General features: G+C 50.2%; 1 protein-coding gene across 1 annotated transcript; it reads left to right on the top strand.

Annotated features, from left to right (window-relative positions):
• The first annotated feature begins 138 nt into the window (after positions 1-138).
• On the top strand, positions 139-19,945 carry Oas2 (2'-5'-oligoadenylate synthetase 2). Its single transcript, XM_075982187.1, has 11 exons — positions 139-636; positions 1,284-1,536; positions 4,342-4,520; positions 6,587-6,825; positions 8,265-8,409; positions 11,470-11,643; positions 11,735-12,017; positions 15,053-15,240; positions 16,023-16,264; positions 16,977-17,139; positions 18,404-19,945. The coding sequence occupies exons 1-11, from the start codon at positions 370-372 to the stop codon at positions 18,470-18,472; spliced, it is 2,202 nt and encodes a 733-aa protein (XP_075838302.1). The 5' UTR covers positions 139-369; the 3' UTR covers positions 18,473-19,945.
• The last annotated feature ends 6,645 nt before the right edge of the window (positions 19,946-26,590 follow it).

Raw genomic sequence — 26,590 nt, 5'->3', positions numbered from 1 at the left:
TGATTACTGGTTTGGTTATTTTTAGACAGGTTCCCCTGATCTACAGATGGAGGAGATAGAGACACCAGGAAGTCAGTCCTGCTCTGAAGGACACACACAGGCCTCTGCGAGGTGTTCACCTCTGGCTCTGGAGTGGTGTGTCCCGGGAGAGGCTGGCTAGCAGGAAGTTCCCCATGCAGCTGCTGGGCAGCGACTCCCACACATGGGTTTCGATTTCCTAGGCAAGGCTGTGGTGGAGGCGGGGCAGCAGGTTTGGTCTCAACTTCCTCTATGGAGTCACACCCCCCTGTAGTGGGGCAGAATCCCCAGGATCTGACCTACAGGGCCATCCCTCTGCCATTACAGCATTCCTGAGGCCAGCTAGCAACTATGGGAAACTGGCTGGGTGGCCAGTCATCTGCCGGGCCATCTGGGGGGTCACTTTGGGAGCCATCAGCGGGACCATCCTGGAGGTCATCCGATGGGTTATCCGGCGGGTGGCCTGACTTGCCCGCAGTGCCAGCACACAAGCTAAAAGACTTTATCCACGCAAAACTCAAACCCAGTGAAGAATGCCTGAAAATGATAGACCAGGACGTGGATGCCATCTCTGACTTCCTGCGCAGCAGTGAGCTCCCTGTGCGGGGAGTGGCTAAGGTAAGAGCCAGGTTGGAGACCCAGGCTGTTCCCCTCCCCCACCTCCACTCCCCACGGTGATGCTGGGCACTGCTCCACACCAGGCCCTGGCGACTGCGCTTCCCAAGGTTTTTCTCCCTCTGCGCATGCGAAGGCAGACTTTTGGGGGGCCCAAGCAGCAGCCACATCGCCTTCTGCCTGGCGACGCCTCTGGCAGGCGGCTGCATCTCTCTGTACCACAGTGTCTGGGTCTGTAGAATGAGATCAGCCTAGACCCCACTTCAGAGTGTTGTGATGGTGAGACCCACAGTGTTTCCAGCAGCACAGGGTCCTGCTGTAATCTGTGCTCAGTAAATTAGCGAGGACTGGGAACATGCATACGCGCATGCGCTCTTTGCTGTATGGCATCTTTGATTCGATCTGTGAGAGTTTTGTTTGTGCCGCCGTTTTCACTCTTGTATGGTACTCCACTGCGCCATGTATTCATCATATTGCAGTTTTCTTTGCCTCCAGTTTGGAGCTTGCGTACCGACACGGACGCAAATTAGTGCCAGCAACCCGATTTTAAAATGATGGTGGCATTTGGGAATTTCACTGGACTTGACAAATGTCACTGCTTGGAGCTACAGAAAGTCCAGACCTCACTATTGCTGCTTCACTCCCTGCAGGGTGGCTCCTATGGCCGGGAAACAGTCCTAAGAGGCTACTCAGATGGCACCCTTGTTCTCTTCATGGGTAGCTTCCGTAGCTTTCGGGATCAGAAGGAAAACCAACGTGAACTCCTCAGCGTGATTGAACAATGGCTGAAACACCACAAGAAATACTCTACGTCAGTGAGCCTTGGGCACACCCTTGAAGTCCTACTGTCCGTACATGGGCAGAAGATACTCTTGCAGATCCTTCCAGCCTTTGATCCTCTATGTGAGTGCTCCAGGGACTGGGGTGGGGTCCCAAACTTTCTGGGAGTACTGGGGAGCCACTTGAGTCCTACAGGCTGAGGCTGTGACAGACTGGCTATTTCCAAAATGGGGCTCGCAACCCCCTGTCTGAGTCACTGTTCTGTTACTGCCCAAGGCAGCTCTTTAAAAAAAGAAGCATTTGATTGGGGGCTGGCCTACAGGCTCGGAGGGTTAGTCCCTCATCATCATGGTGGGAAGCAGACAGGCATAGCACAGGAGCAATAGCTTCATATCCTGATCCACAGGCAGCAGGAAGAAAGAGAGTCACTGGGTCCGGCAACACACCGCCTCTAACAAGGGCACACCTCCTAGTCCTTCCCAAACCATTCAACTGGGGACTGAGCATTCAAACATATGAGCCTCTGGGACTCAATACCACAGCCCCCAAGAGAGAAGAGCCTCCTACCCTGGGCATATTCTATCTAGAACTTCATTCTCATCTCATCTACATTAGATGAAATGTTCCAAACTCTTTTTATAGGTGAGTGGGTGGAGGAGAGTGGATGGCTGGGTGCTCACTAGATGTATGGATGGCTGGGTGCTCACTAGATGTATGGATGGCTGGGTGCTCACTAGATGTATGGATGGCTGGGTGCTCACTAGATGTATGGATGGCTGGGTGCTCACTAGATGTATGGATGGCTGGGTGCTCACTAGATGTATGGATGGCTGGGTGCTCACTAGATGTATGGATGGCTGGGTGCTCACTAGATGTATGGATGGCTGGGTGCTCACTAGATGTATGGATGGCTGGGTGCTCACTAGATGTATGGATGGGTAGGTGGATGGGTGGGTGGAAGTGGGGGATCGATGTATGTGTAAGAGGACGTATGGATGGATGAGTGGACAGATGGGAAAATGGGTGGATGTGTGAATGTATGTTTGGATGGGTGGAAGGAAGTGGGGATGTATAGACAGATGGAAAAGTGAATGGATGTAGGATGGACAGACAGATGAACGGGGAAACAGAAGGACAGGAATGGCTGGTGGCTATGCTGCCCACCGTAGATTCAACTAGTCTGACAGCCCAGGGCTTCTGAGCTAGGGGCTAGGGTGCCTCCATTGTCCACAATTCCAAGGAACTTCTGGGTTACTGGAACTGTGAATGAGCATCACCTGGCCATTTTCTGACAAGATGGAAATGTGCATACACCCACATGACAGCATTCTCAGGATGATGGCCTGAATCAGAGAGCAATGCAAGCTGCCACTGTGGGCCCTTCTCATCTGTTAGGGTTTGAAGCACTCGGTCCCCAGCTGGTGGCACTAATTTGGGAGGGTGTAGAGCCTGTAGGAGAAGGGTCCTTGCCACAGGAAGTGGGTGGCCTGGAATTGAGCCTGGAGGGTGATAACCCCACCCTGCCTCCAACCCCACTTCCAGTGTGTTTCCTGATCCAAGGAGGAAGCACTCAGCGTCAGCTCCTGCAGCCATGTCTTCCCCAGCAGTGACCCAAGAGAAAACTTTCCCCCACTTCGGTTGCTTCTGTCAGGTGTCTCATCCCAGGGACCAGAAAAGTAACTGATACATGACCCCATGGGTCCCTTTGTCACCGACTCTAAGATCAGGGCAGCTAGCTTCCAGGTTTGTTTGGTTGTAGTGGTGTGCCTGCCTCAAAAGAATGGGAGTCAGTGGTGAGAGAGATGTGAGGCTCCATCGCTGCAGAAAATTATGGCTTCTCTCTTCTAATGCCCAGGGCCTGGTGGCAGGAGACCAGCCCACCCTCTGCTTACTGCCCTGAAAAGGAAATGCTTCACATGTAGCACCCAGATGCTACCACCAGGTGGCGGTAGAGCTGAATCTTCCAAATCCCCCCCCCCCACCACCACCACCACACATACACAGGGTTTCTCTGTGTAGCCCTAGCTGTCCTAGACCAGGCTGGCCTCAAACTCACAGAGATCTGCCTGCCTCTGCCTCCCGAGTGCTGGGATCAAAGGTGTGCACCACCAACCCTGGCAACATTTTTTTTTTATTACAAGGAAGCAATAAATGTTGCTTTCTGAGAAAATAAGACCCTACAGAGGGAATCATAAATTGCTTACTTTACTATATAAAAATCCAACTAATCTGGTCTACATGTCCCAAACAGATGAGGTAGGCTGCTGCTGCCATGGTTTCTTTCCCAAGGACCTTTAACCCAAAACTGGCTCCAGTTTATTTAACTTCAGGGCGTTTCTCTCAAGATAATTAACTTGATAGTTGCACCCCCACGAGAGGTTTATAAGACTTTCATGTTACATCATTGCATAAAGGACTTCAACTGTGCCTGGTATACAGTCGACACTCAATAAATGGTAAGGCATGTGCCCAGCTCTTTCCAGGGTGTCCTTCCAGGGCTGCTCGCCCCAGGCTGTGCGCCTAAATATATTTATGAATGGCAGAGCTCAGCAGGCAAGAATGGAAACTAATTGGCTCAGCGCACCTCCACCCTTCCCCACTCCTGCCACCTCGAGGTGTCCCTGAGTCTCTGTAAGAGGTACCAGTAGAAGGCATTCTGTGGTACAGACATCCGCCAGTGGTGCAGACACCTTGCCCTCGGTATCACTCTGGGGCATCTATTTCTCATGCGTAGTTCCCTGCCTCGTGTTCTGCGTGACTCCGCTGACCCTGTCTCAGGTCCACCCCATCCTGCCTTCATGTCAGGCTACCTGTTAGCCTTCATTATCTACCCGGGAGAGTAGCCCCACTGTTAACTAGACATCTCCCCAGCTCCAGCTGACTCAGACCACCATCAGAGTCGAGTGTCCTGCTGCTCTCTGTCAGCAGGCTTTGGTGAGGACTCCAGCTCCCGGATCTATCGGGATCTCAAAAGTTCCATGGATAAAGTAAGAGCAGCGCCTGGCGAGTTTGCAGCCTGCTTCACCACGTTGCAGCAGCGATTCTTCCAGCGGTATCCCAGGAGAGTGAAGGAGCTGATCCTGTTGGTCAAGCACTGGTATCAGGAGGTAATTTATGCCATTGCCTTGTTTCAAGAGGGTCTCAGGCTGCCTCTGCCTTTCAAGTGCCGGCATCAAAGCCATGTGCTACCACACCCCACTGTGTTACCTTTTAATTGAGATCATTCACAGCAAGCAAATTTTAATAATATTAACAACATACTTCCATCTAATTTGATCTCCTCTTCATCCACAAACCAAAATTGAGTATTTTCTCAACCCAAGCACCTAGGGATCGCACAACTGTGGCCCCAGTACTCAAGCAGTGGACGCGAGAGGATCTAGAGTTTAAGGCTAACCTCAACTATATAGCAAGACACTTTAAAAAAAAATCCAGAGACTGATGAGATGGTTCCGCGGTTAAGAGCACATATTGCTCTTCCAGAGGACCCAAGTTCAATTCCCAGCACCCACTTCAGGCATCCCACAATCAGCTTTAACTCCAGAGGGGTCTCACACCTCTAGCCTATGAAGGCACCTGAACTCACACGCACAGACACACATAATAAAAAATATTAGGGTGCTAGAGAGATGGCTCCATGGTTGAGAGCACTGTCTACTCTTCTAGAGAACCTGGGTTCAATTCCCGGCACCCACATGGCAAGTCACAGTCACTCCTCTTCTGGCCACCATAGATACCAGGCACACACATGGTACATGAACAAGCATACAAACAAAACACCCATACATATAAGTAATAAAAATTTGAATATATTAAAATAATTTTTAAATTCCAATAACCATCACTACAGATGAATCTTATTTAAAAGAATGTGATATGTGTATACATGTGTGAGTGCACATGCATGTGTGTATGAGAGTGTGTTCATGTGTGTGTGCACAAGTGCATGAGAAATAGTGTGGGGGGGGGGTGGATGTGCCATAGTGTACGTGTGGCAGAGGACAACGTACAGAAATGAGTTTTCTCCTTCCACTATGTGGGTCCTGGGGATGGAACTCTCTTCATCTTTCCAGCCCCCCCCCCTTATTTTCCAACACTGTAAATGGATCGTACTGCACACAGGTGGTATCTTATTTCACTCGTGTCTGAGAAATCCAGCCACATCATTACATAGCAGTAGTTTTCATTCCCGCGTATGTTCCATTATAGTAACACACCTGTGTTTTCCTCTCCGCTGCTGCCGGGCCCTTGGGTCATTTCCAGGTTGTGACCTCTGTGACTTGGGTTACTGTGGGTGTCCTCTGATATGTCTTTTGTGAACCTAAGCATTCATTGTTCTTGGGTAGACATGCAGTAGAATTGCTGGAGCCCCAGACACAGCCCCAGACAACATGTACATGTGTGTCTATATTTGCATACGTGGACTCTGCATGAAATATAGTGGAGCGTACTTATTTAGCTTTAATTAATTAATTATTTAATAAATAATCCAAGTGGATTTTTTAAACCACTCCACTGGGACTGGAGAGAAGGCTCAGTGAGGAAAGTACACACTGCACAGGCACGAAAGAGCCCACTACCCATGTAAAGCCAGGAGTGGCAGCCTGTGTCTGTAACTCCGTGTTCAGGAGGCAGACACAGGTGGATCCCCTGGCTCACTGGCCAGTCACTGCAGCCAATCAGTGAGCCCCAGGTTCAGTGAGAGGCCCTGTTCCAAAACATAAGGTAGAGAGTGACTGAGGGAGACACCTGACCTTGACCTCTGGCCTCCTCACACACACTCACAAACACAGCTCATTCTCACACGCATGCACACACTGACATGCATGTTTACACACTCACACTTCTGTGCTCACATATTTACTCACACAGCATGTGTTCATGCTCACACACTCATGCACACTCATGCACGGGCACATACACACATTCACAATCACACAAACACTCACACAGTCACACACACACTCACAACACATATACACATACACTCACACCCGCCCAGGCTTACACACTGTATCACACACTCACACCCCTGTGAGAAGTGTGAGCATTCCAGGTGTTCCTTCCATCCCTTCATCTGTGTCTCATGGTACTGACACCTTGACTTCCAGGCACGGGGGACGGTGACATCTTCTAGCCTCCGGCTTCCTGACAGTCTTGTCTTCTCTCCCAGTGCCAGGAGAAGTGGATGACTTCCCCATCTCCGGGGTTCTCCTATGCCCTGGAGTTGCTCACTGTGTATGCCTGGGAAGAGGGCTGCCCAGATGAGGACTTTGACATCGCAGAAGGTGTCAGGACCGTGCTGGGACTCATCAAGCGGTCGTCAGAGCTGTGTGTCTACTGGATAGACAATTACGGCTTCGATGATGTCACAGTTCGCAACACTCTTCTGTGCCAGCTCAGGTCCCAAAGGTACCCAGCTTCCTATCTCTCCAGCCGCAGGCCAGGGCCCCATTGAGAGTGAGTTCTGAGTCCTTGATGATATGGGAGATGGGGGATGAGAATCTGTCTACAGAGGAGATCCAGTCAATGCTTTCCACATTCCAAACCGTGGTCAGGCTTTGCCCCCCAAAGTCTGGAGGAAGGGGAGGAGTTCACAGCTAGAACTGTGAGATCGAACATCTCTGGGAAGAGGAGGATGAGGAGTCAGTGTGGCTGGGTACCGCAGAGCCCTCAGGAGCCTCTCCCTTCTGTGTTGAGCGCACGCACACTCACATGCATCTGTACAGATGCACTTGGAGGTCAGAAGTTGACATCAGGCTTCACTCTCTGCTTATCGTCAAAGGTTCACTTCTTTTATGTGTATGCGTGTTCCCCCCCGTGTGTATACCTCTAAACCACGTGCACGCAGTGCGTATGAAGGCCAGGAGAGGATGTCAGACCCCCCGGAACTGCAGTTACAGATCGTTGTGAGTCACTACGTGAGTGCTGGGACTTGAACCCAGGTCCTCCGCAAGAGAAGTCGGTGCTCTTAACCTCTGAGAGGGTTTTCCAGCCATTTCACATTATCTGTTGAGTCAGGGTCTCTCACCGATGTTCACCAATAGGCTAAACTGGCTCACCAGAGAGCCCCAGGACACACCTGCCTCTGCCTCCTCAGGGCTGGGATTATAAATACACCGGCATTTAGTTCTTATATGAGTCTTGAGGGTCCCCAACTCAGGGCCTTTTTGTGAGGCAGGTATTTTACCCACTGACCCATTTCCCCAAACCAAATTCTTTATTAAAATTTGTGTGTCTGGCCGGGTGGAGGTGGCACATGCTTTTATTCCCAGCACTCCAGAGGCAGAGGCAGGAGGATCTCTGCAAGTTCAAGGCCAGCCTGGTCTACAAGAGCTAGTTCCAGGATAGGCCCCAAAGCTACAGAGAAACCCTGTCTCGAAAAAAAATTGTGCGTTTGTGCACCAGAAGAGGATATAGGTGTCCTTTGTGTATTATTCTGAGGCAGGGCTCTCTTCTTTACTCTGGGTTCTGGCTTTCTCAACTAGGCTGGAAGTCAGCAAGCCCCAGAGATCCCCATGTCTCTACCCCTCAGAGGTGGGACTGAAGTCATGTACAGAAACACCCATGTTGTTCGTGGGTCCTGAACCCTGGTCCTTATGACTGAGTTCTAAGCAGTCTTAGTTTCTAAACTATCTTCCCAGGCGCTGCTGGGCAGGGGGGGTGGGCTGAGGGGGACAGGCTCTCAGGATCTCACTGTACAATCCTGACTGGCCTGGAGCTCACTACGTAGACTAGGCTGAGCTCGAACTCACAGAGATCCATCTGCTTCCGCCTCCCAAGTACTGAGATTAAAGATGTGTGCTACTAAACTCAGCCCTGATTTCTTTTAATCTGATAAAAATTTCTAGACCGGTCATCTTGGATCCAACTGACCCAACCAATAATGTGGGCAAAGACGATGGCTCCTGGGAGCTGCTGACAGAGGCGGCTCAGGCCTGGCTGTACTCTCCCAGCCTAAATGATATGTCACCTGCACAATGCTGGAATGTTCTGGTAAGAGGATGTCCACACTGGAGAGAGGGTCCTCCTGATGCTGACTTGAGAGTGTGTCGTGGCTGCCTGTGTGACTACTGTAACATGTCACACACTCAGTGTGGCTTAAAGCAACAGAATTCATTTCCCCCACTGTTCTGGATGCTGGGGGTTCAAAGACAAGGAACAGGGGGAGGGTTGGACTCTCCCCGGACAGCTCTGATCCCTGGCTCGGCTTGTGACATCATCACCCTGTATTTCCCTCCACTGCATATGTCTGCCCTGTCTTCACTCCTTTTCCTCGATGTGTAACTGTCTGGAGACCCCACTCCTCTAAGGATAATAGTCATATTTAGTTGGAGCTCACCCTCGTGACCCTCTCCTACCAACTTCTCTAAGTCCATTTCCTATTAGGTCACTGTCAGAGGTACAACAGGTCCAAATCCTGATATATTTTAGGGAGATACAACTCAACCAACTCTTAGAGGCCACAAAGATGGCAGTGAGGTAGAAAAGTGGGGGCTATAAAGAAGGAGGTTTCCTCAGAAAAGAGATGGGTTTATTTCTCCTTTTTTTTTGTGGTTTTTCGAGACAGGGTTTCTCTGTGGTTTTGGAGCCTGTCCTGGAACTAGCTCTTGTAGACCAGGCTGGTCTCGAACTCACAGAGATCCTCCTAGTGCTGAGATTAAAGGCGTGCGCCACCACCGCCCGGCGAGATGGGTTTATTTCTGTAAGAGTGAAATCAGGAGGCAGGAGTTGGGGGCAGACAAGGAGCTGAGCCTCCTAGAAGTGTGCAGAACTCACATCTGTGACTCCCAAGCAGACCCTGAGCCCAGCCCCTGGGTGTGGGGCCAGCAGTGATGCAGATGTAATCTATCTGCCTGTTGAAATAGGGCATCAAGAGCATTCCCAAACCAGACCAGCTGAGTCTGTCCAAAGGTTGCCTTGTTGGCCTTCGAAGTGGGACAGAGGTGCCAATCACACCCCACCTGTGAGAACAGGTGAGTAGCAAACTTCTATCCAAAGTGTGGAGGCAGGGGCCACACTCCATCTACAGAGCTACCAGTGTGGGACGGACAGAAGGAGGCAGAGTCTGTGAATGAGGTCGTTCCCCAGGTAAATGCCAAGGACTCCACAATCGCTCCTATGTTCCCCACCCTGGGCTCCATTTTCACCACAGCCTGGTCTTTTACTTCCTTGGGACAACCTCCTTGGTCTCCTTCTGAGTTTTCAAACATCTATCTCTGCAAAAAAGGGATGCACAATGCCTGTGTGAGCTTCATAGGCAGGAACTCTGGCATTTGCCGTTGTTGGCTGAGTGACATCACACACACATGCCCTCAGCTTCATCACTAGGGTGGTGGCTGTAAGTCACCAGAGTCTCTTGAGGGTGCTTCACTTCCACAACCACTGGGCTGTGGTCAAAACCAAATTTAAGTTCATAGTGCGGTCAAATTATAAGACACATACACACACACACACACACACACACACACACACACACACCATCATCATATTCTGACAGCCATTCCAAGAGCACCCTGTAGGTTCCCCCCTTCTAACACACAGGCACATGATATGTTCAGCTTTCATGTCTCTCCTATACCCTAAAAAAAATCTTTTTTAATGTCAGGCAGTGGTGACACACCCCTTTAATCCCAGCACCTGAGAGGTAGAGGCAAGAGGATCTCTGTGAGTTCCAGGATAGCCAGGATGGTTACACAGAGAAACCATGTCTCTCTCTCCTCTCTCTCTCTCTCTCTCTCTCTCTGTCTATATATATATATATATATATATATATATAAATTATGTGTACAAGTGTTGCCTGAATATATGTTGTGTTATATGTGTATAATACCCACAGAGGCCAGAAAAGGGTATCAGATCCCCTGGAGCTGGAGTTACAGACAGCTGTGAGCCACCACCCGGGTGCTGGAAATTGAACCTGGGTCCACAGACAGTGCAGGAATGAGCATTTCAGGCTTATCACGTGTACACACACACTCACATGTAAGCACATACACTCACAGACGAACACGCACCTTTGCACCTGGAACCTCACACTCTCACAGGTGCTGCACAACGCTGACACTTGTGAACATACGTCAGCACTCACCACTGCATACACTCACGTTTGCATGCACTCACGTGTGTACATAATGTGCATACTCACACATGCAAACACTCGTATTCTTGAATATTCATCTGTAGCCTCTCATATGTGTGCACGGAGTGTGTACACTTGCATATGATATGTGTTCACACATGCACACGACACATGTACATTTGTGTGCGCATGCCCACCCTGTACACCATCTGCGCTGTAGGAGCAGAAGGAATGAGTATGCTGCCACTGTCAAGGGGGTGCAAGGGTCACAACATCTAGGGGTGCCCGACCAAGATCAGCTAGCCTGCAAAGCTAAGCCCCCTCTCTTGTTCCCAGACGGCTGCACTGCTCTCTGCCAATGCTCTCCAGGAAACTTATCCACTTAGACTTGTCTTCTTCCTCCCTCCCCACTGTTTAAAAAGTGCCCCCTAAATCTATAACCTTATCGTTACAGCAGCGGGAAATCCAAATGCAGTCTCTCAGAGCCTGGATGGAGACCCTTGAGGCCTCGTTCCCTTTTCAAGCTCCTTGACCCTGCCCATGTACCCTAGTTCCTTACCCAGCTTCAAAGCCATTAGTCCAACACCCTCCAGGTCCTCCTCCCTGTGTCTGAGCTCACATCTACTTTTCCAAGTTTGACCCTCACACCTGCCTCTTGGAAGGTCTTTGGGGATTTCCTCATGCTGTCCGAGGGTGCCTCCCATGTCTGCATCCCACAACCCCTTCAGAAGGATCTAGATCTCTCCCAAGTAGCCCATGAGGAACCAGGAGAGTTTCTGCTTGGAGAGGGGGTGGGCCACAGGAGGTAAGGATTGCCCAGAATCTCAAGAACATTTTTAGAGTATATCTATGTAAGACAGGAAGGTCTCTGACAGGAAGGTCGCTGCCCACTGTTGGAACAGGCTAGCAGGAAGAGAGAGGTGAATTTTGGGGTGGCTTCTAGAAAGAGCCCACCAAATCTCTCTCCTCCCCAGCCCACATCACTCTTCATCACCCCAGGCCATTTACTGAACACGTTCATCAAAGACTTCCTCCAGCCCAATGAAAAGTTCTTGGAGCAGATCAGAAAAGCTGTTAACATCATCTGTGAATTCCTCAAAAACAACTGCTTCAAGGACTCAAGCACCAAAGTGTTGAAGGCCGTCAAGGTGAGCACTGGCCTGTCGCTGTGCCAGCTCTTGGGAGCCAGGGAGACAAGGGTGAGGGGAGGCAGAATCTCACCTTCTCTTTCCTCCCTAGGGAGGATCCACTGCCAAAGGCACGGCTCTGAAGAATGGATCGGATGCTGATATCGTAGTGTTTCTCAGCCCCCTGAAGAGTTACGACTCCCAAAACAAGGAGCGTGCATTGTTCGTCCAGGAAATCCAGAGGCAATTAGAAGTCTTCCGAAAGACCCAGGAGCTGGAGGTGAAGTTTGAGATTTCAAAGTGGACGGCCCCCAGGGTGCTGAGCTTCACCTTGAAATCCAGGAGTCTCAACCAAGGTGTCGACTTTGATGTCCTGCCTGCCTATGATGCACTAGGTAGGAGTCCACAAACCCTAGCTCCTGAGAAGATTCTGGAAAACGTGGAGGAAAAGCCAGGGAGGGTTGGGTAACTCTCTCCCAGTTCTTGCCCAGGCCCCCGACACCTACATGCAATTCCACTCTGATGTAAAGCAGTCCAGGCAGCCTCAAGGAGCTGCTGGCTCTGTTCTCCACGGCGTGTGAGGGATGGCACATACAGTTACAAACAGATCATAGATAACATCCCTTCATTTCCTCTGTGGAGAAGGGAACTAAAGAACAGAATGTGGGGGGATTTGTGAGGTAAGAGACAGGAAATTGGGGGAAGAAAACTCCTCCTCAGAAAGCCCATTCACAGGTGAGAGATACAGAAATATATAGATGAACGAAAGATCTCAAAGTAGGCTGGGGAGGTGGATCCGCGGTAAGAGTGTTTGCCATTCAGTCATGGGGACCTGAGTTTTATCCCCAGCACCTGTATAAAAAGCCAGGCTCTATTGGAGGCACACTGGTCACCCCAGTACTGCCTGTGGAGGGAATGCGGGTGGAGAGAGAAAGGGTCTAGCTGAATCAGATTGAAGTTCAGGGGGAGACCCTGTCACAGGGGGATAAGGTGAAGGATGATGCATCAAGACAGCCAACATCCTCCTTTGGACTCTCATGGGTGTGCACAGACAGGGACATGCACCCACATTCACAAAGCAACTTAGAGGAAAAAGGGTTTGTTTGGCTTACACATCCAGATCTCAGTCCATCATGGAGGGCCATCACGGAGGGAAGTCAGAGCAGAAACTCAAGGAAGGAACTTGAAGCAGAAACCATGGGGGAATGCTGCTTGCTGCCTCACTTATAGGTTTATCTTAGCTAGCTCTTAATCAGTCAAGAGAATGGTGCCACCCACGGTGGGCTGGTCCCTGCATCAAAATCCAAAATCAACTTCTCAGATTGACTCTAGGCTGCTTCATGTGCTCTCTCTCTCTCTCTCTCTCTCTCTCTCTCTCTCTCACACACACACACACACACACACACACACACATGCACATACAGAGGCCACACACTATATGTGTGTGTATGTGTGTGTGTATTTCCTATATCAGAACTATGAAGACTATAGTATCTTCCACCTGAGTGGTTCTTGGGGCCCAGGGGTAATCAGGGTAAAACATTTGCTTAGCATGTACAAGGCTCTGTGTTCAATGTCACCACCCCAACGTAAAGCCCCATTGCTTGGGGCTGGAGCTCAGAGGCAGAGTACTTGCCTAACATGAGGATCCTGGGTTTGACACATCTCTCCCCAACTGCAAACGAAACCCAGCTGTTTTGATTTCTCTCAGAAAAGAGACAGGAGTCTCTTCAGCCCACTTTTGTCTGTTTGTCTGTTTGCTCTTGAAATAGCGGCTGTGCTAGTCTGCCTCCTGTCGCTGTGATAAACACTGGCCAAATTGGGCGGTGGTGGCGCACACCTTTAATCCCAGCACTCTGGAGGCAGAGGCAGGCAGATCTCTGTGAGCTCGAGGCCAGTCAGAGCTACACAGAGAAATCCTGTCATGAAACAAAGAAACAAACAAAAAATACAACCACTGACCAAATCATCTTGGGGAGGAAAGGGTTTAGTTCCTCTCACAGTTGTGTGAGTCACGGAGGGAAGTCAGGACTGGAACCTGGCGGCAGGAACTGAAGCAGAGGCCATGGAGGAACACTGCTCACTGGCTTGCTCCCTCTAGTTTGCTCAGCCTGCTTTCTTACAAAGCACAGGACCCCCAGAGGGCTGGGCCCTTCCACATCATTCATTGACCGAGAAAAAGCCCCCACAGATGAGGCCATAGGCCAGTCTGGTGGAGGCAGCTCCTCGGTTGAGACTCCCTCTTCTCAGGTGTGCCTAGCTTTGTGTCAAGTTGACAGAAAACTCACCTGTATAGCAACACAGCAAATGTTTTCAGCCTAGGAGGCCATAGTTTCCCCACTACTCGACTTTGCCATTTCAATCTGAAAACAGCCTTGGGCAATAGATTTACAAACAGGGGCAACTCAGTCCCAGTGAAACTGTATTGACAAAAATGGGAGGTGGACTAAAGATACCTCAGCAGTATGTGAACGAGCTCAGAACAGACAGGAAGGTCTTTCTCCAACACTGAGAAACATCTAGACCTGTGTTCTGAATCCACTGAGAGCTTGAGGTGGGGCTAGAGCTACCAAAGAGCTGAATTTTTGTCTCTTTTCCTTTTAATTATCTCAAATATAATCAGCCACAGTGGCTGGTGGCTACCCTAGTGGGTACCACAGGTGTGTGCGCTACTGTGAAATTACCAGCACCCACCAGACCATCTTGGATACCCATCAGTAATTCAATATATATACATGGTTCAAAGGAAATTCCCCCCAGAATGAAATTGCACTTGTCAATATGTATATAGGATGGGTTTATTGGCTAAGGGGGGCTTGCTGCTCTTTCAGAGAACCCAAGTTTGGTTCCCAGCACTAGAGTCCGGTGGCTCACACTTTGTAACCAGGGGACCTGGTTCCTTCTTCTGACCCCTACAGCCTTTCACATGTGCATGTGTGTGAACACCTCACACCCATACAAATAAAAATAAAGTTTTTGAGCCAGGCGTTGGTGGCACACACCTTTAATCCCAGCACTCAGGAAGCAGAGACAGGTAAATCTCTGTGAGCTCGAGGCCAACATGGTCTACAAAGTGAGTTCCAGAACAGCCATGGCTACACAGAGAAACCCTGTCTTGGAAAACCACATAAATGAATAAATAATAAGGTTTTTTGAAAACCCACAGTTTTGAGGTCTATAGAGAGTTTGTCTAACATACCCAAAACCTGGGTTCAACTCCCATACACTGGGCAAGGTAGTACTCAGCTGTGATCTCAGCAGTCAGAAGGTGGAGTCAGGAGGATCAGAAATTCAAGAATAACTTTGGCTACATAGCAAGTTCAATGCCAACCTTGGCTACATGAAATCCTGTCTCGAAAAAGATTGGTTTTTTTTACTCTGTTACTTACCATATACAATAGGACTAACATACACTCTCCTCCCATGTCAGGTCAGCTGCATCCTGGCTTCACCTCCAGACCCGAAGCCTACAAGGATCTCATTGCGTTATGTAAATCATCAGGCGTCAAGGGGGGAGAGTTTTCCACGTGTTTTACAGAGCTACAGCGCGAGTTCATTAAATCCCGACCCACCCAACTGAAGAGTCTGATTCGCTTGGTCAAGCACTGGTACAAACAGGTCAGCCAGACCCTGCTTTGGCCAATGCGGTTGCTGTTTTACCAGCAAGCTAAGATACCAGCTTTGCCAACTGTCCTGAACCCCCCCAAATCCTCCCATGCTCGGGGCTGGGCCTCTGTAGGGAAGCTGTTGCTTGTTTAGCCATGGGTCTTCTGATTGCATTCCGCTACTTGTGTATTTGGGTCAGGCCTAAAGAGCCTCCTAACATCAGAGCAATGTGTGGCTTGTTCTGACCTCACACTGGTCAAAGAATTCAGTGGCAGCCAAGTTCTCCTGAGAAGCACGGATGGAAGTTAAAGTTGCATGCCACAGGTTACCAGTACAGCTGTATGGACACTGTGTTGTCTCTCAGAAGGCAACAGGAAGCTGTGGCTGAGACTCAAATCATCATGAGTGGCTGAGGCCTAGGGGACTGGGGAGCTCTGATTTGAATTTCAGCAAGTCACCTGACTTCCCTCAAGGACCACCCCCCCCACTAGTCCACCTACCTCCCCATCCCACAGCCAGTCTTCCTCTGACATGCCAATCCATGGTACAGGGCTCATAGCTAGCCTGCAGAGGGTCCTGTCAGCCAGGAGTTACATTGCTGTCCAAACACAGGACACCATGTGCACCACTCTGCCTGCTGCTGAGTCTAGCAAGCCTACCTAGGACTCAGGGGCTCCCTCTTTCAAGTTCTGTTTCATAACCCTGTTGCCCGGCTGCAACCCAAGCAGTCCATGAGACACACTGGGCCCCTCTGCCTCACCAAGGTCACCTGACATCTCCACTCTCCCCATCAGTGTGAAAGGAAAATGAAGCCCAAAGCATCCTTGCCCCCAAAGTACGCCCTGGAGCTACTCACCGTGTACGCCTGGGAGCAGGGCAGCGGCATGGATGATTTCAACATTGCTGAAGGCTTCCGGACCGTCCTGGACCTGGTCATCAAATACCAGCAGCTCTGCATCTTCTGGACAGTCAACTACAACTTCAAAGATGAGCCATTAATAAGGACGTTCCTACTGACCCAGATCCAGAAAAAGAGGTGCCTGTGCCCCAGTCCCCCACCCTGTTCTGAATTAACCCGATTCCCTTCTGTGCTATTTCTTCCATGACCTGGATTCTTCTCCCCAGGGTCTTGTTCATTCCCAGTGTGAAACTGAGGGAGAAGCTGCCAGATGAGTTTCACTCCAGGGAGAAAACCCAACCTAGGGAGTGGGAGGAGCTGGCCAGCCAGAAGGGATGCAGAAGTGGGGGAGGGGGGCAGGCAGAGGGCGCCCTCACTGCTTTCTTTCTTCTGTCATGTGGAAACGTGAAATGTATGCGTTAGCAGACCTGAGAGGGGTCTGAGGTGGCAGGATATCCCTGAGAAACGGCATTGCCATTTCCAGGCTCGAGTGCGCATGCGCGCGCGCACACACACACACACACACACACACACACACACACACACACACACACACACACACACCAGTGCTGACCTACTTAGCAACAGTGTACTGTGACATCTTGTGGTTGGGTAAGAGTCTCTTGAAAGGGGTCATCACTATGGTTCACTGTGCGGTGTAAACAACAGCTTTCAGAAGAGTTTTTGGCTTTCAACTACAACAATTCAAGGAAGTTACTTTGATTCTTAAGTAGATTCAGATTGCTTGACCTAGGCTGCCAGGATACAGTGTGTCTTTGATGGGAATAGAGCCAGCTGTCTTGTAAACAAACAGTCCTTTCCTAGTCTCTAACTCTCAGCTCTCCTTTAGACCAGTAATCCTGGATCCAGCTGATCCCACAGGCGACGTGGGAGGAGGTGACCGTTGGCATTGGCATCTTCTGGCCAAAGAAGCAAATGAGTGGCTCTCCTCCCTCTGTTTTGAACTGCAAAGTGGAGACTCGTGGCAGAGAGTGCAGCCGTGGAAAGTGCCAGTAAGAGTGCCCTGAAGAAAGTGGGTGGCTCTGTCACAAATCCAGTCAGAGGGATTTTCTTGCTATAGTGATTTGAAATTACTGAGCCCCCAAAAGAACCAAAAACTGGACTCCAGGAGTTCTTTCAGTCAGTCATCCGCCCTGCTCCGGGTACCTAAAGACCCAGATAACTGAGAGTTGGGATCGTGAGGCACGGAGAAGGGGAAGGATGGGGCATCTGAGGAAGTGATTCAGCAGAGTTCATTTTCCCAGAACCAACATAAATGCAGGGTGGGTGTGGCAGCCTCCTTATGATTCCAACCTTGGAAGGCTGAGTCAACAGAATCCCCAGAGCAAGCCAGATAGCAAAGCTAACCGTATCAGCTAGCTCTGGGTTTGATTGATAGAGCCTGCCTCAATAAATGAGGTGGAATAGTGACAGAGGATGAGTCCTCACAGCATCCGGGGCCTTAGACATGTAGACATATGCATGTACACACACAAAAACATGCATACAAATGACATATGCATGTGTACGCATGCAAACGTGCATATACGTGCATGCAATACGGAGAGAAAAACAAAAGCAGAAGAAAAGAGGGCACGCAGTAAGTAGATTAGACTAAAAGCTTCATTGATGAATTTTTACACTTTTAAAAACCTAGACTTGTCATTTGAGGCCAGCCTGGTCTACAAGAGCTAGCTCCAGGACAGGCTCCAACGTTACAGAGAAACCCTGTCTCAAAAAAACAAAAACAAAAACAAAAAAAACCCAAAAAACCCTAGAATTGTCACATGGTCACCTGTAGCCTTGAAAGTGGCTACCAAGCAAGGGGTAAAATTGCACTTTCGAAGCTTGGAATTTCTTCTCTCTCCACCCAAGATATACCAGGCACAGCCTTCCAGGCTACCCTCCCACAGGCAGGCACACTTCATTCTTCCTTCTGTGCCTCCTTGGCACTGTTGACTTCCGGGGACAAGGTGAGAAGGCTGTGCATTGTGAGATGCTGAACACTGTCCCCAGACTCGCCTATGTACTTCCCAGTTGGAACCTGAGACATTGTGTTGTGTCTTCTGGTGAGAGAGAGTTTTGTTGTTGTGTTTCTCAGACAGCTTTTCCAGATTCTTTTCTGGAGACAGGTTCTCACCTGAATGATCTGGAACTCACTCTGCAGACAAGGCTGGCCTCGAACTCACAGAGATTCACCTGCCTGTGCTGGGATTAAAGGCGTCTGCCACCACACCCTTCTTTAAGCCCCCACCCCACCTGTCTTTTTCTCCCCAGGTAGTACAGACCCCAGGAAGCTGTGGAGCTCATATCTACCCCACTAGTTGGAGTCCATCTCTGGGATGAAAATGCTAGCTGGATGAAGCCTCTAGAGTCGACTGACCATTGATTTAAAGACTCAAGCCATGTTACAGAAGGGAGCGGGTCCAGTCCTCCCTGGCTGGTCCCCACCTCTCTCCTGCACTCCCAGACAACTCTGCTTGAAATTAAGACTTCGGATCTGCTCCCCATCCCACCCCAGGGTCTCACATTGTGGACACCCCTCTGTGCAAGTGACCTTCAGAGATGCTTGCCCCCAAGCAGCCTGCTGTGTTCCCATTCTATATGTTTTTCCCTGTTTCCTTCTCTCCATGCCTCTCTTCAGCTCCAGACTCACCCTGTGTCACCAAGGTTGAGCCCCTCCCTTGCCCTTCATTTCCGGCAGTCCCAGTTAGCTCTCAGACTCTCACTGCATCTTTGCTGAGCTCTTCCCTCCATCCACAGGCCTTCCCTGCCTGTGTGGAAGCAGAGGCGTCCAGCCCAGCCGCCAGCCAACCCTCTCCCTCTACCCCTGCTGCTAAAACAACTTCTCTTGGGGAAATGTAAACAACATGTACCCCTCCTCCTAAGGTCCCCAGACAAACCAAGGTCTGAGGAACCAAAGAGTTCATTGGGCTTACCTGCAGCATGTGGGTGAGGGGTCATGGGCGGGGCTGAGGTGACTCTAACTCTGCTGTACTGTAATGTCGTCACCCACCATGAATGGTGGCTTCCCCAGGGCTGCCTAGAGGGCACCCTGTCCCCCCATCTTTCCCCTTACATCCTCTAACCCCTCCCAGAGACCACGTGTAAATAGGGCAGAGCAGCATACAGCTGGTTGGAACTGGTTGCTGAATTCTCAAGTAAGAGTCCTTAACCTTCCCACATCCCTCTTCCAAGGGGGAAGAAAAACAGTCAGCAGGCCCAGCTGTGATGTTCCAGGACGAGCCGGCTCAGGTCGACTCCTGAAGATGGCGGTAGTTTATCTCAGAGAGTAGTTTTATACAAAGCTTCACGCCAAGGGTGATTGATACCTCCTGCCTTAGCCTTGAGAGCTGCCCTTACCTTCTTGGCTGCCCAGTGCCCTCACCCCAGCATTTCAACTATATTGGTGCATAAGGGCTTAGCCCCACGCATCCTCACGCAAGGTTGTCCCTTCTCTCCGTGGCTCTGACATGCTGCCGGTCCCTGTACCATTTCTCATCATAGAACCACAGCACCTAGGGAGTTTACTGCTGTAGGACTCCTTTGTCATCTCTGGATGTAAGCTATGAGGTGACTCAAGTTGGGCTCTGAGAGAGTTTCAAGGGAGGAGCTTGCCCAGGCAGGAACCCCAGGCAAGTGATTAGAGGGCCAGAATATAAGACATGGTCCCCTCTGCAGGGAAGGGGTAGCGCTGGAGTTCAATCCTATGACCAATGATGGGATCAGGCACCCCTAAGTGTTGAGACCCCGTCAACGTCTCTGGATAAAAAGGTTCTAGAAGTTGCCCCATCAATAAACATCCCATTGTATCAAGAAGGGTAATGTCATGCCTCCGTGGGGACAGATGCTTCTGGGTCTATCAACTCCCTGGACTTCTACACTACATATCATATTTGGCTATTCATTTCTATGCTTTATAATAAACAGTGACCTTGGGCGCATCCTTTCTTCCCTCCTCGAGCTATTTTGATAAATTGTGAACCCAGAAGGGAGTCATGTGTGCAACTCACAGAAATACAGACCTACAAGGAACACAGTGAGAGACTCAGAGGGGACAAAGGGAACTCATTCTCTCCCGTCAATGTCCTTTTAACATCTTAAAGTCATGGGACGCAGAAGAAGAGAGAATTCACAGTGACTGGGGAACATGCCATCGCTGGTTGTTACTGGATCTAGGACGCCAGCACTTTCTCAGAAAACTGGCGATTGATGATTATGAACAAGAAGTAATTAAACCCGGGCCCACCTGTGCAATCACGTCAAGATAACTAATGAGGAAAATATTGTCATTAATGGTTTTCAGGAAGATTTGATTCAGTCAGTGCTGGAATACAAAGTCAGAACCATCACCATTTTGGAAGCTCTGGCGATGTAATGATGTAGGAGTAGCTGTCGCTGCATGAAGTCATTGGATGCAATGCTGATGGGGACACTGTAGCCTGGGTCTGGATGTCACCTCCCAGCCCACAGCTAATCGCATCAACAGGATGGGGTTATTGCTGTTGGAGGTGGGCCCTGGGCTCCATTGCACTCAACCAACAAAAGATAAAAACTAGGAGGGAGAAGGTCAATCCTGGCATGTAGCCCACAGCATAAGCGGTGTGTTCTTGTGAATTTGACAAAATCGTTTTGGGTACAAGAAACAAAAGAAGGGGCTGTGGCAAGAGCTCAGTAGGTTAACTGCTTGCTGCACAAACACAAGGACCCAACACCTACATAAATGCAGGGGACGGCGGCATGCCTGCAACCTGAGAGCCGGAGGGAGGAGACATGAGGCGCTCAAGAACTGTAGCCAGCCAGCCCAGCCAAAATAACAAGCTCCGTATTCAATGAAAGACCTTGTCTCAGAAAATAAAGTGAGGTCGGTGAGATGGCCTGGCTGGTGAAGGGGCTTGCCTCCAAGGCTGTTGACCTGAGTTTGACCCCTAGAGCCAATCACCGTGGAAGGAAAGATCCAACTTCAAGTTGTCCTCTAACTTCCACGTTCATGCTACACCATGCCTATGTGCGCGCGCCCTGTTTAAGCTTGCCCCCGGGACCCATTCCATAGGCATCAGTCCCTTTACTCCTCTGTAGTCTCCCAGCCCCTCAAGACTGTGGCAGAACCATCCAAGATCAGCATTTAAGGGTTGGCAGCTCTGCCTCTTTTATTGGTGTTCGAAGGGGAAATCTCAGCGTGCCAGGGACGGGGAAGAGGGGGAGCGGGAGAGAATGAAAATGCCCTGTCCCGTTCCTGTGGGATTTTGTCAAAGGAAAACTGAAGGACCCTAGGAGCCCCAAAGCTGGTCATGATTATTCTCATGGGCAGAGTCAAAGGAATACCGCAGGAATACCCCAGGAGCTGGGTGAGTTGGGCTTTCAAGGTTCTCAGCACAGTGGCATGGGCAGGCCGAGTCCAGATGAGGTGATGTCTCTGTCCTGTTCTCTGGGATCCAAAAGACACCTGAGAGGAGGGAGCAGAGAACAGAGAGGAGGAAAACTGACTCCTTTGCCCGCTCTCTCTCTCTCTCCCCCACCCCGTACAGATTCATGTGTGCATGTGTGTGTGCCTCCCCATCCTGCTCTCTGTTCACATCCGTGTGTGCATGTGTGTGTGCCTCCCATCCTGCTCTCTGTTCACATCCGTGTGTGCATGTGTGTGTGCCTCCCCATCCTGCTCTCTGTACAGATTCATGTGTGCATGTGTGTGTGCCTCCCCATCCTGCTCTCTGTACAGATTCATGTGTGCATGTGTGTGTGCCTCCCCATCCTGCTCTCTGTACAGATTCATGTGTGCATGTGTGTGTGCCTCCCATCCTGCTCTCTGTTCACATCCGTGTGTGCATATGTGTGTGCCTCCCCATCCTGCTCTCTGTACAGATTCGTGTGTGCATGTGTGTGTGCCTCCCCATCTTGCTCTGTACACATCCGTGTGCGCATGTGTGTGTGCCTCCCCATCCTGCTCTTTCTCTACTTGAAATAGCAATGCTGGGGATTGGCCCTCTTTCTTCTAGTTCCTCCTTTTTTCAACTTCAAGCCCTCATGTGGAGCTTTTCAGAGTCTCAGGGGAGACAAAGACAAGACTTTGAGGGGTCAGCAAAACTCATCTGGGTTTCCGGAAGTAAGTAAGGGGTGGGCAGTCTACGGCTCCCGGGGCAGTGCAGTTCTGAGGCAGCCCCTCAAGAGGTACGCCAGCAGGGTGAGCCCACACAGACTGGACCACCGCAAGAGTCTCCAGCTGAAACAAGGAGGCAACTGGGGATCCCAGGGGCTGGGGTGTGCTTCTCTCCCACTTATGAGGATCCCCAGAGACTGGTACTCTCTCAGATACACACCGAGCATCAAGGCCATAGCGTTCCTGATCCAAGGGTCATTGTGTGGCTCCCCAAGTCTCACATCCAAGAAGCTGGTCCTGGCAAAGACCAGCGACTTTTAAGTACCTGGAAACATATGGGGCAGGGAGAGAAAAGAGGAGCAGCAAGAAGATGATTCTAGGGCACCAACAGAGCTCATGCAACTGGGTCACCAAGACTTTGTCACCCCCAAAGCCTCCCTTTTGACACATCTCACTATAGAACCCAGTCACTCCACAGGACTGTGTCCAGCCCCCTCCGCAACTGGCCTGACTCTGCACTGGGTCTCAGTGCTGAGCAGTGGAGTTGGGAGGGAGGTCTCCTGGGATAGGGGAGGGATTCAAAAACATGTATTTTCCTAAGGAAGGGGCAACCTTGGCCACCCCACCCCAGTTCTTTTGCTTGGCCATGAACATCTATATGTGTTATTTCAGCAAGATGAACAAACACGACACCCAAAAGTCAGCATGCCGGCTAAATACAGCTGTCCAGTAACACAAATGCTGGTCTACCATGGTATTATGAATGATGAGCAGAACCGGGCATCAACTGGCACTCACCCACTTCCAAGCTCTCGGTACCTGAGGAAGCATACACCTGCCTGGATAAATAAGGCAGAGAATGACTGAGAACCTGACCCCAATCTCTGGCCTCCACGTGCTAACGCACACACATGGACACACACACATATCTTCCCATCAACAGGTATACATATACTCATGCCACACAAATGAAAAACAAAAAACAGAAAATAACTGGGAATACCACATTTAAAGAGATAGCAGCTTAAAGTGTCAGGTAATAGAAGCCATAGAAAGTGACGTGAAGGGTTTGCTAAAGGAAGAAGTAGAAATCCAAAGAGGCATGAAGCAGCAGCCAGAGAGCATGAGTTGGACATGGCTGAAGAGAGAGTTAGCTGATTGGAAAGTGGACTAGGAGAAATTGATTAGAGCAAGCATGGACAGTCCACCTTCCCCCCAGGTCCCCTCCCTCGCCTTTCCTGCCCTCCTCCAGTGCCACCCTTATTCCTTGCTTCTCTCTCATCCCTCCTCCCTTCTTCCCTTACATCCACATTTCTTCTTCCATCTCTTTTTTCCCAATCCTTGTGTCAACTTTTTCATTTTGGTTGTTTTTATCTTTTTAACAACGTGACCCAAGCTAGAGTCATTTAGGAAGAGAGAATGACAGATGAGAAAAGGCTCCCATCAGACTGGCTGCAAGCTAACCTGTGGGGGCTCTGTCTTGTGATTGATGGAGAGGGCCCAGCTCATTGTGGGTAGTGACATCCCTGGGCCAGTGGTCCTGGGTTCTATAAAAAAGCAGGCTGAGCTGAGGAGCAAGTCAGTAAGCAGCACCCTCCACGGCCTCTGCATAAGCTCCTGCCTCCAGGTCCCTGCCCTGACTTCCCTCAGTGACGAAGTGTGATGTGGAACAGTGGGCTGAAACAAACCCCTTTCCTTCAAGTTGACTTGGATTTATGGTGTTTGTCACAGTGATAGTAACCCTAAGTAAGGCAATCCCAGATGAGGAACCCCGGCATGAAGGTTTTCCAGGCTTCTCATATCCCCACCAAATCACCTCGCCCATCTCATCTGACTTTGGCCCAGCTCCAGCACCTGCTGCATCCAGAACCGTAGCTGAAGGTCCTGGGGTTGGGTCAGTATACATTGTCTGCCTGGATTTGGGGCACAGCAGCTGCCTCCTCATCCCTCCCCAGCATTTCCTCCCTCACAGCACATACCCTCCTATGCTGGCTTCCATCAGCCCAATTACAACCCAAGGCTCACTTCCAAAAGGGGGCCATCGGGGTCTGATGCAGAGGATGGCCCCACCCCCCACCCCCCAACCCCCACCCTACCTCCTCCACTGGCTGTAGAGCCCCAGGAGGCTGAGATAGAGGAGCCTGCCCACATCCTTAGTCCTGGAGCAAGGCAGGAAGCCAGCCATATTGAGTGTGGCCTTCAGGGTTGGTCTGTTCCCGAGAGAATCCTTTTGTTTCATCTCATTGTCTTGTTGAGACTATTGTCTTAAACACTCTGGAACATTCAGGCCCTGAAGTTCAGGGCCAGAAGAGAGCAAGGCAATCTGGTGGATGGTAAATGACAGAATGTCCTCTCTTCAATAGTAAAGTGTTTTTTCAAACCTGGTTTTACCAAGGTTATTAGCAATTAGCTAGTGTTTTTCAGAACTCAACATTGGTGAAACAACTGAGTCCTCACACTCTAAGAAATATGAGTTAATATCACCGTGTGTTACAGGTGAGAAAACAGGTTCAGAGAAGTAAAGCAACTTGTCTAAAGTCACACAGCAACTTAGAGTTAAAGCCTTATTTAACTGGAACAGCAGGACCCCAGGGCCCATGGTCTCATCTCTTGCCTGAAAGTGGTGTATTCATTGCTTTATTATGGTCAAATGCCTGGCAGAAGCAGCTTACAGAAGATGGGGTCCACTTCTGGCTCACAGTCTGAGAGGACACAGTTCGTCATGATGGGGAAAGCGCGACTGAGCTCACAGTGGTGGAAACAAGAGGCTGAGGTTCTCACCTCTAAGTGGAGAGGCCAGGCTGGAAGTGGGTCCAGGTTACAGCTCTCGAAGGTCTATCTCCAGGGCTCAGGGCAGAATGGCTCAGTTGATAATGTGCTTACCTAGCAAACATGACAGCCTGAGTCATATTTAAAACAAAAAGTAAGCCGGGCGGTAGTGGCTCACGCCTTTAATCCCAGCACTCTGGAGGTAGAGGCAGGTGGATCTCTGTGAGTTCCAGGCCAGCCAAGGCTACACAGAGAAACTTTGTCTTGAAAAAACAAAAAATAAATAAATAAATAAAAATAAACAAAAATCAGGCCCAGAGGCACACACTGGTGATCCCAGCGTGGAGTTGGTGGAGACAGAATGATCTCCTAGTACTGATCAGCCAGCCTAATCTACTCGGGGAGCCTCACACCAAGCAAGGTGAACAGTTCTAAAGGAACAGCACCTTAGGTGACCTCTGACCTCCACATACATGCACAGTCACATGCATCTGCACATACACAAACATGCACACACAGCACTAAGGCCCACCTCCAATGGCCTACTCAAAGCCACACCTCCCACTCCGATGCTTCCACAGCCTCCCAAAGTAATGCCACTCACTAAAGTCCAACTGTTCAAACACAGGTGCCTGCACATCTTAAGTGCTGGGGCCCGTGGACCCCCAGACCCTGAATTTCCTGTGACCCCTTTGCCTGACAGAGTAAACAACTTGTTATTCCCGCAGATGCTCTGAGCACGACACAGGGGAATGGTTTCTGGTGGCTGGAAGTCCCTGAGAGCTAGGGCGTGACCATTGCTCAGAGAAGGCACTCTATAAGCTGCCCTGGAACCGATAAAGTTGGCATTCTTGGGGAATTCAAGGATAACCCATGTCTGTGTGTGTGTGTGTATATATGTGTGTGTGTGTGTGTGTGTGCGCGCGCGTGTGCGCGCTTCAATCTCCAGCCTCTTGCCTGGCTCACGCAAACAGTACCATGTGCATAGTGTGTAGTGTGAAGAACAGGAGCCATGGTACACTTAAGAAACAAGTAGAGCTGGAGAGACAGCTCAGTGTTTAACAGCACTGGCTGCTCTTACAGGGGACCCAGGTTCAGTTCCCAGCACCCACATGGCAGCTCAAACTGTCTGTAACTTCAACTCGGAGGAGGATCTGACGCCCTCTTCTGGCCTTCACAGGTACTGCATGAATGTGGAGCACAAACATGCAAGCACTCATACACATAAAATAAAAATGAATATATCGTTTTTTAAAAATATATACAGGCGAGCATGGGAGTCTCTGAAATGCTGAGGCATGCGAGGCTCACAGGGGTTCACTTTTTGCAGTCACGTGAAACAGGTGATAGGAAGGGCAGGGAACGGCAAGCTACTCGGCTTGGGACCTGTAGCTGAACAAATGCTCCAGCCTCATGCCAATCCCAATGTACGATCATCCCCAGGCCTTCTCGGGGCACAGGGAGCTTTCGTGTGGGCATGATCTGTGTAGGAAATGGAAGGTCGTTTGGGATTTTCTGGACAACCCCCTGGTGGACTTTATGAGAGCGGGAAGTCCTGTGGACAACAAGGATGTGGCACAATGCTACCTGGAAGATCC

Source organism: Microtus pennsylvanicus, chromosome 1 (assembly GCF_037038515.1).
Source record: "Microtus pennsylvanicus isolate mMicPen1 chromosome 1, mMicPen1.hap1, whole genome shotgun sequence".
Taxonomy (NCBI): Eukaryota; Metazoa; Chordata; class Mammalia; order Rodentia; family Cricetidae; genus Microtus; species Microtus pennsylvanicus.
This window is presented reverse-complemented; position numbering and strand designations above follow the sequence as displayed.